The 14,992-nt window shown below is 37.3% G+C and overlaps 1 protein-coding gene across 4 annotated transcripts in view; it reads left to right on the plus strand.

Moving 5' to 3' along the window:
• The window catches only part of Orp8 (Oxysterol-binding protein-related protein 8), a 565,732-nt gene that overhangs the window by 55,393 nt on the left and 495,347 nt on the right, over nt 1-14,992 (plus strand). For 2 of the 4 annotated variants that reach the window (XM_067143024.2, XM_067143025.2), the window contains exon 3: nt 12,013-12,102. The exons of the other annotated variants lie outside the window; for them this stretch is intronic. In XM_067143024.2, coding sequence (XP_066999125.1) covers nt 12,013-12,102 — 90 coding nt within the window. The remainder of the gene's footprint in view (nt 1-12,012; nt 12,103-14,992) is intronic. 4 annotated transcript variants of the gene reach the window in all.

Genomic DNA, 14,992 nt, shown 5'->3' on the forward strand with positions numbered 1-14,992 from the left:
CAAGATTTTTACAGAAGCAAATAAACTTGATTATTTTTAACTAGCAAAAGTTATACTAACCCTGCACAGCTGCGAATGTTCTGTGGTCTGCCACTTATCATGTCGGCAATTTTGCCCTCCTATTCTTATATTTCGGGAATCTAAATAATCTAGTCCCTTTATATGAGTGACATTTACAATTTGGAGTGACAAAAGAAATCGTGACAGCTTGATCTCAGTGCACTGGATAACACACAGTGGGGATCTTTAATCCTAAAATGGTTGCTGTCACAAAGAATTCTGGGAGCGTGACCAGACCTGTGTATATAGACCTTGGTAGTAGCACAGAGCACTGTGAAATCAGTAGTGTTGCGAGCATTGTGCGAGATGGAAGCAACCCAGGTTGAGCAGTGCACATACATAATATTTACAATAGGATTAAAAAGAATGTCCGCCTAATCAATACACATTTTATTGATGTGACTAAACAAACATCACGCTGTGGTACTAGTTTCGACCTAAATCTAAGTCATCCTCAGCCACGTATATCTAAAATTGACAAAAGTATTTAACTTGTTGTGTCCTTCAAACTACTATATAACTTAATCTTAAAATCTACTTGTACATTTATATTAAAACATTATGGTTATTCCATTAGGAACATGAGTTAAAATTCAATTCTTAAGTAATAAAATTTCTTCTGTGTAATGTCACATAATATATTAAAATTGTAATGAATTATGTGTTTCATCTCATCAGGTATCATTTTAGTTTAATCTTGAGAAATATATTACATTTGGATCTTGTTAGGCAACTGAGACTCCTGAAATTAAGTCAAAAGAAGAATATAGTAAGGCTTGTGAATGAATGGTATTGAAGAAGTAGTTCTGGTTTTTCATAAGGAACATGGGTTACAATTCAATTCTTCTGTTTTTAAAAATGTGTCCATGTGACGTCTCATATGGTAAAATTGTAATGAATATGATTTATCCCACCAGAAAACATTTAATGGATCTTGAAAATATTTTTCATTAAAGTTATTTTTCACAATTTGGATCTTGTTAAGCGACTGAGGCACCTCATATAAATCACAAATAACCTGATGTAACCATTGCTGTAACGTGAAGCAGTCACTACTCACTATTTATGGAAACTTATATATTGACATTGACCAAAAACAAAACCCAACACTTAATCTAAATGGAATCTCAGATAAAATCAATACCCTTTTAGAATTATTTTTCCAATACAACTTCAGACCAAAAATATTCAATCCATAACCAATTTCATATCCCCTACGTACCATATATTTACTGCCTGCCCCCCACCTTCTTTCAAAGAAGTTCCAACCCAATCATTTAGTATCAGTCCACTATTCCATTTTATAAGAAACTAGCTGTAGTATCCATCATTGATGGGATAATCATATAGCAAGTGCAAAGTTATCTAACTCCCCAGTTACTTTCCTCCATTATTCAGGCATGCTGTTTTACTTGGGATGCAAGCAGTCCTATCTACCGGAGATGAGTGGTATCAGAAGAGACAAATTACATCATAACATTGGTCAATGTAATGTTATTGTTTACCAGTTTTATGAGCTTTCGATGTTGTAGGCATTCTACTTTTAGTTTTCTTCTGACTCTGCGATATTAGAGCATAATAGCAATATAGTTGGTTCGTTATTGGATATTATAAATTCTCCAGCTAACTCATTCCTGGTTACCAGCGTTTCGCCTTAGTTTGCTAATTTGTGCTCATCAGTTGGTAAATAGCACACCTACTAAGACACATTGCTAGTGCATACTGTGGAGGCCACTGCATAGGCTACTTGGAGCCACCGGCAGTGCCAATTCACTATGAGAGACTTTGTCTCATTTTCAAAAATTGATGGGAATCAACATCTATCATATTAGAGCATCTAATGTAAAAGGAGTCCTCCTTCCTCCTTTCATTTCAGTGTTCCTTGATCATTTCTTTACAGTTTTTATCTCATTTCTTACAGTCACTTTCACAATTTTCCTTGTCTATATGGACCGATGACCACACTGTTTTACATCTAAAGACAATCATGATAAAAACCATCACCAGTAAACACGATTGAACAATATTTCCATGTTAGCACTGCTCAGCATTGTTATGGTCTAAGTAACAAAAGTCTAAATTCATCAAATCTGTTATGATAAAACTGATAAAAATGATCGGAAATTGTATTCTCTATAACTTTTGTTATGTAGTAGTTTTTGATAGGACCAATAACATAGGTATTTGAAAATTACTTTTTTTAGGCACCTTCCCCTAAACAACCATTTCATCCAGCAGGAATAAAATTATTTATAGCCTAGACTGTAGGGCCTTATTCCTTATTCCAATTTTCATTAAATTCTGCTCACCTATTTTCTTGTGGTTCAGCGTTAATATGGGCTCGGGGTACGGTAAAAATGTATAAGACATAAATGATAGGGAATTTAATTCTATGTGAATTAGTTATGTAGTATTTATTGATAGGACCGCTAATAACACAGATATTTTGAGAATTACATTTTAGGCCTTCCCCTAAACTACCATGTCACTCAGCAAATTACCAGGGGTGGGAGTGATTCATCAGATATTGCTGTCTAGGTCTTGAGAATATTGGTCCCAGTTGACTTTGGAAAAATTTCCATTGCGAGTGTGGTGAATTTTTAATGATTTGTACCTGCGTTCCTACTTCTGGGATGATGGACCGATGTTGACCGTGTGCAAAAGTTATCAATATATCTGATATTAGGCAGATGTAAACCTGCATCGTTAGTCGTAACAAAGCTCAGGTCTGGATTTGTTTCACATTTCCATCTGGGTGAATGGAATGTGCGTTTATCTTTAGGATCATACACTAGGGGCAGATTGTGTTCTTCGGCGCAGTTGATCACTTCAGTACCACGTGAATTAACCTGCCTGTATCCCCAGTTGGTACGATGACTGTAGAAATCTCCGATGATGATAGCTGGATGTGAGGTGGTTAGCAGAAAACCATCACGCTATTATGCATTTGGTGACATATAAATATTTGTAAGGCTGAAGTTGCCCATTTTGATTGCTATTGCTGAGGAGTCATTGTGAGAGCTTATTGCAATGAGTTGGGCATTAGGTATTGACTTTTGGACATAGGTAGCTGTGCCATACTGGGCATGATAGTTAGCACTTATCATGTGATATCCAGGGAATGAACCACGTGTCTGAAGCTGGTCTGCATTGCCCACTTGCACCTCCTGCAGTGCAACATCATCTACTTAGTACTCTCTAAGGATCTTGTGTAATATTTCACATTTTGATATGTTAATGCCTTCAATGTTGAGATGGCAGATACAAAGAATTCCTCTGGGGAATTGAGCCTTTCGGCAAGCTTTCATGCGTCTCGCATAAGACCCTTTGAATGTGTGCGCGTATTGCTTCATCCGGGAGGTCAGAAGACAGATCCCGATAACCAGTACTGCAGAGTGCCTTTAGGAGCAGATGATAGCACTTCCTTTGCGCCTGCAGTGACTGTTCTGTAGCACCACCCAGGAGACGTGTAGCTTAAGGAATACTACGGACACGAGCAGTCAATGTCTCCCAGAGCTGCAATAATCGATAACAAGACGACTGTTAACTATTTCATCAGTGAAATACTGTATATTCAGTTTAATTGCTTTCTTTAAACAAAATTTAAAAGGATATGTTTGATTTTGAAGTAAAGGAACTTGGCGAGTTCTATACTTTATTGCATTTGATATGTCTTAATGATGCGATATCACAACTTGATGACGGACATGACTGTTGCTTGCATTACCATTTCCAACAATACAAAATCATCCGACCAATCGGAAATAGGCTTGGAAATGAAATACATTTACAAAATTTAGAAGTCTCTTCATAACATCTTGCCCCCCCTTGAAAGGAGTTCTTTCAACTAACTATTGTAATCTTATACCTATTGTGAAAATACTTATTCTTAACATATGCATTAATACAAAACTCTTCGTCGCCATAAGACCTATCTGTGTCGGTGCGACGTAAAGCCCCTAGCAAAAAAAAAAAAAATACAAAACTCTATACATCATATTTTTTGATTAAAAGAAAATAATACTGAAATTATATCTTTAATAAAAAATAACACAAAGTTATAAATATCACAGGAAATCTTTAATTCAGTTCTCCTTATCAATGGGAAGAGGGCATGTTTTCTTGATGCTTCGGAAAGTTTCACCAGCCATCCGAATGGTGATAACCCTCACCTCACCATCTAGTCCAGGGTGAACAATCCTCCCTCTGAGCCACTCCAGAGGAGGGATGTTATCCTCAATTAATAGCACCAAAGAATCAACATCAATACGTCGATTGGTATCATGCCACTTGACGCATTTTTGCAATTCCTGCAAGTATTCTCGCTGCCATCTCTGCCACAACTGCTGCCGAATTTTCTGCAAATACTGCCAACGTGACAAGTGGTTATCGGGTTCTCTCAACAAATCCCTTTGCACAGGTTGCATGATCGAGTCACTTAGAAGAAAATGTGCTGGTGTTAGGACTTCAAAATCATTTGGATCATTTGGCAAGGGAGTAAGGGGATGTGAATTTAATACAACCTCTATGTCGCAAAGAATAGTGTAGGTTTCTTCGAAAGTTAGCACGCGTCCCTGTGTTTCAGTAAGCAAATGTCTTTTCATCATCTTTGCAGCTGCTTCCCACAATCCCCCAAAGTGGGGTGACCGGGAAGGAATGAAACTCCTCTGTATCTGCTGCTGAGCGAGTGAGGAGGTAATGGTCTTGACCCCTTTTCCAAAAAGGTCTGGATATCTTGTAGTGCGTTGGCTGCTCCAATGAAATTCTTTCCATTATCAGAGAAAAGCTGCTTGCACAAACCTCTTCTCGCCGTAAAGCGTTGCAGAGGAGCTAAGAAAGCTTTGGTTGTTAGCTCCGACACCAACTCCAAATGCACTGCCTTGGTACTGAAGCATGTAAATACAGCTACATAACCCTTGTAAGTATGAATGCGGCATCTTCTGTGGCTTTCTCTTACAGATATTGGACCTGCATAGTCCACTCCTGTGGTAACAAAGGGTCAAACAACTAATCTAACCCTTTCTTTTGGTAAATCTGCCATGCGTATCTCTGGAACTGTAGGATGGTAACAAAAAGCACTTCAGACACCTTTTGACAATATTTTTCGCTTCTCTTCTGCCGCTGATAGGCCAATATCGTTGTCGAGTTGCATGTAGCAGTTGCTCTGGGGGACAATGCTTCAGATGACGATGTTCATTTTCCATGATCATTCTGGTGATGTGTTGATTTGCTGGTAGAAGCACAGGATGTCTCTGTTCTGATGTTAGCTCTGAAAAACAAAGCCTTCCTCCAACCCTAATCAATCCATCACTATCCAGAAACGGAGTGAGTGACTTTAGAGAACTCTTCTTTGGGAGGTCTTGATTATTAATTAAGCAATGTAGTACTTGAGAGGGAATGCTTCTAATTGTGTCCATTTGACTACCTGTTTCTTTGCTTTACAAGTTTCTTGTATTTCTAGTGAACCTTTTTTCCTTTCTGGCGGTTTGAGTTTGCAGTTATAAATGAATCTTTGACAGTATGCTACTGTACGGCATAATTTTGGAAATCACGAGAATTTATTAAGTATAATGCTGGTTGATGTTGCTGTCAACGTAACTGCTGTTACCTTCAGCTCTGGTAGTTCTGTTTCAAATTCTTCTGAATGCTCTGGTTGTTGACGTTGTGTGCAAGGCCAAGACGGTCCACTCCACCACAGCCTTTTATTTTCGAGTTCTGCTGAAGTAATTCTTCTTGAGAGAAGATCAGCTGGATTTTCAGTTGAAGGAACATGCTTCCAGGTGGTTGCATCAGTGGCTTCTTGAATCTTTGCAATCCTGTTTGCCACAAATGTCTTCAGCAGCCTTGGCTCAGTGTTGATCCATCCCAAAACAATTGTACTGCACTCCATAATCTGTTCTGACCAATTTTTTCTTTCATAGCACTCACTGTTGTTTTGACAAGCTGTGCAAGAAGAAGGGCCGCCTCCAATTCGAGTCTTGGCAATGAAATAGTTTTTAAAAGAGCTACTTTCGTCTTCGCACAAAGTAAATTGGAAATGTAGAGACCACTTTGTGTTTGACAAACTGCATAAATGCATCTCCAAAAGCCTTCACTGAAGCATCACTAAATCCAAACAAATCAAAAGAGCCAGAGCAATTCCCAGGATTTACGTTTCTCATAATTCTGATGTTGTTCAATCTTTCTAATGACGTATAGTACTCGTTCCAAATCTGAAGGTGCTCTCAAGACAATGGCTGATCCCATTCAAATCCATCTACCCATAAGTGTTGCATCAACAACTTCCCTTTGATCAGTACTGGACCCACGAGTCCTAGTGGATCAAAAATCTGTGCGATTTTGGAGGTGACTTCTCTTTTGGATCTTGGTGACTGCTTTGCCAGCTCAACTCGAAACTGAAGGCAATCTTGTGCTGAGTCCCAGAGGAGTCCAAGGGTACGTTTATGCTGCAGCCTGGCTGCTAGCACATTGCTAAGCCTCGCTGCTCGATGTTAGGCGATGATGAAACAAACCAATGAATCTCAATCAGTGCATTTACCCTGGAGCCCGGCTCATAGCTGCGCTGCTGGCTGCTATCCTTGCCACATCCATGGTCTCAAACACGTTTGATTTTCGAGCCTGGCCCATCGCTGGCAATCCTGTAACTTGGACTGTGATTGGTTCTTTCAAGGTCACCTGCTCTCCCACTCTTCCTCTCTTCGCACTCTATACACACGTTCAGTGATCACTTGCTCACTTGCTATCTGAACCTGTCTTCGAACGCAATGCGATTTGGAGCCAGCGGCATGTGGATCATCACACGAGTTTCATATGAGATAAAAGGAGCGATCCTGTACCTTAATTAAGGCCACGGCCGCTTCCTTCCAATTCCTAGGCCTTTCCTCTCCCATCGTCGCCGTAAGACATATCTGTGTCGGTGCAACGTAAAGCAAATAGCATTTTCCTAATCCTAGTCAGTGGGTTAATTATAACTTTTAATCCATTTCGTCTCATCTCGTACCATCAGGGGTCGATGTCCTACATGTTAGCCTACTTTAAACAACAAGCATCATCATCAAACTATCAAATGACGTGGCAAAAGAATGCGGAACGATTACATCAACTTTGTTCTTTTAATCTTGCCATTTTGGGGACCTCTATTTTTACAAGCAGGTGATTTATATGAAGTACCTCGTTTTTCATGGAAAGTTCGACAGTTATTTTTTCAAACTGTAAACACATTTTGTGAAGGAGACCTAACTAAAGTCAAAATGACATACTCCATAGCCCCCTATTTTACATTATTTAAAAGTACACTATTAAATTACGAAATGAAGCATTTGTAGCTTCATTCTTCAATCAACTCCCGCAGTAGAAATGCACTGAAAAATCCAGGCGAAGCATTTTACACTTTTTATTTCACATTCAGTACACCAAATTATTGTAAGATACACTCGCCAACAGAACTGCGACTCACTCGTTAAAAAAATCTCTGAATTTATTCCGCACTTCAGAAGCTTCATCTGGAGCTGTGTTGTTTCTCCTCGACGGGGTAGCTCTTGGAAGTACGTTTTCGTAGTCTAAGAGGTGTTTTTTTTTTTTGCTTTACGTTGCACCGACACAGATATGGCTTACGGCGACGGTGGGATAGGAAAGGCCTAGGAATTGGAAGGAAGCGGCCGTGGCCTTAATTAAGGTTCAGCCCCGGCATTTGCCTGGTGTGAAAATGGGAAACCACAAAAAACCATCTTCAAGGCTGCCGACAGTGGGGCTCGAATCCACTATCTCCCGATTACTGGATACTGGCCCCACTTAAGTGACTGCAACTATCGAGCTCGGTAGTCTAAGTGTTCATGCCCTCTATATCTATAATCAAATTATGCAAAATAGAAACCGCCTTAACTATCAGTTCCTCTGTTTTGAATTTTCAATTACAGCTGAGAGCTGCCAGCAGCGTGCGCGCGGGGCTGCTGCAGGGTAAAAGCTCCATGGCGAGCAACCAGGCTATAGCCAGCAGCGATTGGGATTGGCTAAGTTCAAAACTGGCAGAAGGAAGGATTAATATTGCCAACCCAAAAAATAAAAGAACAAAATTTAGTAAAGACAACAACTTTTGAATACAAAATTTCTTCAACAAAGTTCATTCCTTCGCACCAGAGTGCGTAATCATAGTTTTTAGTAGAGACATCTGTTAGAGAATGTCCACACTTCTTGATCACTGAAAAACAAAAGTAAATCAAAAACCCTCAGTGACATCTTCTGATAAACCGTAGAGTTAGTTCGGTTTTTAAAGTTCAGGGTTTCTCCTGTAGAGTAGATTAAATTGGTGCAAGATTTGAACTTGCATCGTAGAGGTGTACCGCCCGGTACAATAATAATAATAAATAATAATAATAATAATAATTGTGAGATATTAGCAAGATATTTTGATCAACTTTTGAACTGTCCTGAACCAAGTCATAAATTAGAATTTCAAGATATTGATGAAAATTTGGAAGAAGACATACCACCAACTATAAAAGAAATTGAAGAAGTAATTAAAACCCTCAAAAACAACAAAGCTAGCGGAGAAGATTCTGTTACAGCGGAACTTTTGAAGGGGTCCTTGCCAAATATAGCAAATGAGCTACAATTACTCTGTGAAGAAATCTGGAAAACTGAAAAAATTCCTGAGGAATGCAAAGTAGCCTTGATACATCCACTCCACAAAAAAGGTAATAAACAGGACGTTAATAACTACAGAGGAATATCTTTATTAGCAGTGGCATATAAAATATTTTCCAAGATTTTATTAAACAGAGTAGACACAACACTAGACAATCATTTAGGTGAATATCAAGGTGGTTTCAGGAAAGGAAGATCATGCTCAGAACAAATATTTAATCTTAAGTCAATAATTCGCCACAGGTTACTTAATTCAAAGGACATTGTAGTCATGTTTGTAGATTTCAAAAAGGCTTTTGATTCTGTTGACAGAGAAACTATATATAAAATAATTCGAGAATTTGGCATAAAGTCTAAACTGGCAAATCTAATCCGTGAAACACTTGCAGACACAGTCTCTAAAGTGAAATTTCTGGGAGAGATATCACAGCCTTTCAAAATAAAAACTGGTGTACGACAAGGCGACGGACTATCCCCAATTCTTTTTAATTTTGTCCTAGAGAAAATAGTGAGAATTTGGAACGAAAAACTTATTGAACTCAACTTTTCACCGATAAGGTTAGGAAGAGAAAACAAAAGGATCGAAATAAATTGTCTTTTATTTGCAGATGACTTTGCAATCATTTCTGAAAATGTGACATCTGCTATAACCCAAGTAAATGTCTTGGAAAGAATCGTCAGCAGAACTGGCTTAAGAATTTCTGCAGAAAAAACAAAATTCTTAACAAATATTTGGGATGCACCAAAATTTCTGAAAACAGATATTAGCCAAGTAGAGAGGGTAAAAAATTTCAAATATCTTGGGGAAATAATCCAAGAAAATGGTTTAGAAAAATCTGCAGTAGAGGAGAGGGTACATAAAATGGAGAAAGCTTATGGTGTCACCAAAGATATCTACAATAAAAGATGCCTATCCAAAAATGCAAAAATAAGGCATTACAACACAGTAGTGAAGTCAGAATGCCTATATGCAAGCGAATGTCTGGCATTAAACTATAATTTAGATAAACTAGAAATACTAGAAAGGCGAATCATGAGGAAAATATTAGGCCCACAAAACACAGCAGAAGGTTGGAAATTATGAAGTAATGCTGAAATATATCAAAAAATAGAAAATATATCAGATGTAATGAGGAAAAAGAGACTTATGTTTTTTGGACATTTATATCGAATGCAAGATGGTAGATTAACCAGTAAGATTTTCAGATATTTGTGGGGTAAGAAATCAACGACAAGCTGGGTCAATGAAGTAAGAAAGGATTTAGAAAAAACAATATAACAGAAGAAATAAATAATCGAGAAGGCTTTCGGGAAAAAGTATTGAAAATAGAAGGATTCCAATGCAGGAAAGTAAGAAAGACTGGTTCAAAGTGGTCTGAAGACAGAAAGAAGAAACATAGTGAACAGATGAAAGCGTACTGGAAGAAAAGAACAAAGAAGAAGGAATTGAAATTGGCACGTGGTCCTCTGGTGGCCCATTTGAAAGAATAATAATAATAATAATAATAATAATAATCAAGGTTTCAAAATGCCATCAACTTCCAGAAGATGGAAAGGACCTTTGTCTTAAGAGCATAATCAGGCACTCGTCGCTGGGCTCAGAAGATACTGGCAGGAAGTTTTTTTTTTTTTTTTTTTTTTTTTTTTTTTTTTTTTTTTTTTTTTGCTTTACGTCGCACTGACACAGATAGGTCTTATGGCGATGATGGGATAGGAAAGGCCTAGGAGTTTAAAGGAAGCGGCCGTGGCCTTAATTATGGTACAGCCCCGGCATTTGGCTGGTGTGAAAATGGGAAACCACGGAAAACCATCTTCAAGGCTGCCAACAGTGGGCTCGAACCCACGATTTCCCGATTACTGGATACTGGCTGCACTTAAGCGACTGCAGCTATCGAGCTCGGTACTGGCAGGAAGTCAAAGCCGGAACAAGAACAAGACCTAGACATTAAAATGAAGTTGGTTTTTACTATGCAGTCCATAGAGGCTCAACTCGATGTGTAATAATAATAATAATAATAATAATAATGATATTTGTTATATATAAAGGTCAACATTAATTTTAGTTTTGAAGAAGATTATGGTAAATTTGTGATACATTAGGATGATTATGTTTGTATTTCCTGGGAAATTAAAGTATAAATCATATAATTTTAAAAACTTGAACAGGTGTGACGAGATTTTTAATGGGAGTGACAGGAATATCAATTCTAATTTCAGTAATCTTATTAAAATGTAAGGATATTTAATAAAAGAGCATTATTAAGTAAGCACTTAACCTTATTTTCACAAAGCATCAAAGATCTGTGAAGCTTGATACTCATTTTAAAGTCCGACTCGTTGGCCGAATGGTCAGCGTACTGGCCTTCGGTTCAGAAGGTCCCGGGTTTGATTCCCGGCTGGGTCGGGGATTTTAACCTTAATTGGTTAATTCCATTGGTCCGGGGGCTGGGTGTTTGTGCTGTCCCCAACATCCCTGCAACTCACACACCACGCATAACACTATCCTCCACCACAATAACACGCAGTTACCTACAAATGGCAGATGCCGCCCACCCTCATTGGAGGGTCTGCCTTACAAGGGCTGCACTCAGCTAGAAATAGCCACACGAAATTATACTCATTTTAAATAAACTTTTAGCTATTTTGTGTAATGGGTATAATACAGAATAGCATTATTCCTAAATACGATTAAAAGTAAGAATTTACCTTGAAAATCATGCTTTTGTAGAATGATTTAAAAATAGTTCCTTTACGTCCTTTGGTCCTTTGCAGCAAAAGACAAACACAGAAAGTTCAGCCAAATCATTGTTGCCAAGTATGATTGTTATAATGCCTTTAAATTAGCATTGCAACACAATTCCGTTATAGAAAATAAGTCTATAATTTTTTTCACCTTGTGGTTTACATTACTATGAAATGGACCAGGAATCATTTTTTCAGCTTTACTTCTATTTGATATTAGTTGAAATCTGTGTCTCAAATTTCATGTTCTTTGCTTAGATATGGAAGCAGTTCAGAGATCAATTTTCTTATTAATCTGAGGTACAAATTGTTGTGTAAAACGTTGTACAGAATAGGATAAAACACACAGAATTCTGAAGTAAGACAAAAAAATGTTAGAAAAAAATACTCTTCCAAGTACAATTTCCTAGGTTCAGTAAAATCATAAACTTTAGCTTTTCAGTGTTCTGTTGTTTATTATATATTAAGATTGAACTAGAACAAATACTCTATACAGTTACATCTGGTGATTCTCCACTGAGCTGCAAGTATATGAGTGCCATCATTTCTTTTTGTGTGCCCCATCAGAAGAGAAGAAATCAAGGCGGCCTAGCCTCCACGTGTGCCTCCCGAAACTGCCCTCTAGTGAATCTCTGAACTATAGCCCCAGTTCTCCAGGTATGCCGTATTAATGCTGTATTGTGTGCTTTGCTGTACACTGTAATGTACTGTTCATGATTAATGTCTTTGTTATTTATAAATATTATTGTCACAGGTGATCTATCCAGTATCTTTTAATTTACTTTTTATTAACTGCTTATTTTAATGGAAGATGATTTTCTTATTTTTGTGTGCAGTTGCAATGTTGTGATATTAATGCTGAGTTAGATGAACAGTGTCTTCAGCAAGCCACAAAGAGTCAGAGCATGCATTAATAGCAGTACTGCTTTTTTTTTTTTTGGGCATACATCTTTACATAGGGGATATTTTGAATACAATACTAAATTTTTTCTATATCCAATAGATTTCCTTATCAGATGTAGTTTTACAGTGATAGGTTTTGTTTTACAATATCTGTAGAGTTTTATAAAACTTTGCACACACTTCACAGTGGAGTTACAAGCAATTCAGCAATTCATTTCATTGATGTTAAAAAATTAGGCATTTTTTTTTATGTAGTGCATTGCCTGCATTGTAACAAGATATTGCATGAATGAGTAGGATTAATTTGAAATATAAAGGCAACGGTAGAGAGTGAGGATTGTAAACGAGATCAAAATTATATTAAAAGCCAATCAGTTTGTTTCTTTGTAGCTGTAACACATACCTGCCAACTTTCCCGATTTAGGCGGGAGACTCCCGATTTTCGACAGTTTTTCCCGCCTCCCGATTATTCTATCTTTTCTCCCGATTTTAGCTTATTTTTTAGTGAATTTCAAACATTTGTTTTCAAATCCCGCCATTTCAGCTTTTTTACGCCAGTGGCCGAAAGTCCTTCGCCCATTGGCCGCTTTCAAACGAAATATCGACGTTTATTAATGCGAGAAATGTGCGCGAATGTGCGATGTTTATTGAAACCTGTGTATCGCAACGCGTATATCGATTGTCAATCTCTCGTTCTCGCGTGCTATGTTCGTGTTCATTCACATCAGTCGAGTCGATTCTATCCTCTTTTGTCGATTCTAGAGACGTCGCTTTCTTAGTAATTTAGTGACATAATTTCAATGATAACGACTAGTGACTTTTCTAGAGATTTTAGGAGCCATTTGGAGACAATTCTGACTAATTTTAATTTATCTCAATATAAATAAAATAACAGTTTTGCCTGTTCATTGCTCAGAATTTAAAAAGAATGATATTTCTGTGCCGGTCGTGACCATAGTTACAAGGGGAAATGCCCGTTTTAATTTTCTGTAATTTCTGTCTGTATGTATGTATATATGTATGTACGCAGGCTCATCACGAAAAAATGGCTGAAAATAATTTTATGAACATCGGTATATAACGTCGGGGAATAAGTCGCTACAATCTAGGCTATAAATAATTGTATTCACGCTGAGTGAAATGGTAGTTTAGGGGAAGGCCTAAAATTTAATTCTCAAATATTTAAGTTATTATTGCCCCTAGCGATAAATACTACATAACCAAAGTTATATATTATTAAATTTCCTATCATTTATGTCTGAAAAATTTTTACTGTACCAGCTATGATAAGACACATTCATGAATTTGGATTTTTTTTTTTTTTTTTTCTAAGTCCATATCAGCGCCAAGGTACGAGAAAATCGCGAACAGAATTTTATGTAAAGTCAGGGAATAAGGAACTACAGTCTATGCTATAAATAATATTATTCACTCTGTTCAAAATGGTAGTTTAGGGGAAGGTACCAAAAATTTAATTTTTAATTACCTATCCCAGTGGTCATATTGAAAAGTACTACGTAACAAAAGTTACAGAGAATGCAATTTCTGATTATTTATGTCTTATTCAGTTTTGCAAGAGACAGTTCTCATGAATGATTCGTATTGAAACTGACTTAAGCAAATTATCACAAAAATACTTTATTCTAATATCACCACCTATTCAATACAAGCCACATGCTACGTGAATGAAATCTCCATAATACTCTATACACTTCTCAGGGACATGTTTTGCCCCTTGTTAAGGGCATCATCAGCTTGTAGGTAACCTTAAGTTCAAATGTCTGAAACATTATCTATTCATACATGGATTAATGTGTAACATACTTTTCATTGAAAACATGTCCCTGAGAAGTGTATAAAGTATTATGTAGATTTCACTCACATAGCACGTGGCTTGTATTGAATAGGTGGTGATAATAGAATAAATTATTTTTGTGATAATTTGCTTATTCAATTTTACCGTTCCGACTATAATAATATTGGTGGTGATGGTGATTAAATTTTGAAGATGATTATAAGAATGAGAAAAAAGTCTTGAAGGAACGATCGCTTGAATAATAACACAAGAGGGAGTCATGAAAGAAAGGACGAATCACTTTACATTAGATGCTGTAATATCACAGATTCGGAAGAAAACTAAAGAGAAGGCCTCCAATATAGAAAGCCCATAAAATTGATCAACAATAACATTACATTGACCATTGTTGTTGTGACGTGCTTTGTGTATTCTGCTGCCATTTATCTACGATAGATGGAATTACTGCTGCATTTCGAGTATAACAGCCTGCCTGAATATTGGCGGGAAGAAGCTGGGGAGTGGGGAGTTAGATCTCTTTCTTTAGCATGGCATTCCTGTGGTTCATAAATTTTCTGATACTACTGGTACGTAACACACTGGATCATTATAGTATTCCACCTATTCGATTTGAATGAGCAATGTGCACACTTAAACGGAATAATTACACAGGAGTGTTTACGGCTGTCTGCAGCCTGGTCGTTCTAACTCTGAAACTTTGAACTGTTAGATTGACACCGTAGTAGTTTTAGCTAAAAGTGAGAAAATGTGCTGTTTTCATTTTATCGAATATTTCTTATGAAAGCATTGCTTTTAATTGCGACATTCATACTGGAATCATTGTAATGA

This window comes from Anabrus simplex, chromosome 3, assembly GCF_040414725.1.
Source record: "Anabrus simplex isolate iqAnaSimp1 chromosome 3, ASM4041472v1, whole genome shotgun sequence".
Lineage (NCBI taxonomy): Eukaryota > Metazoa > Arthropoda > Insecta > Orthoptera > Tettigoniidae > Anabrus > Anabrus simplex.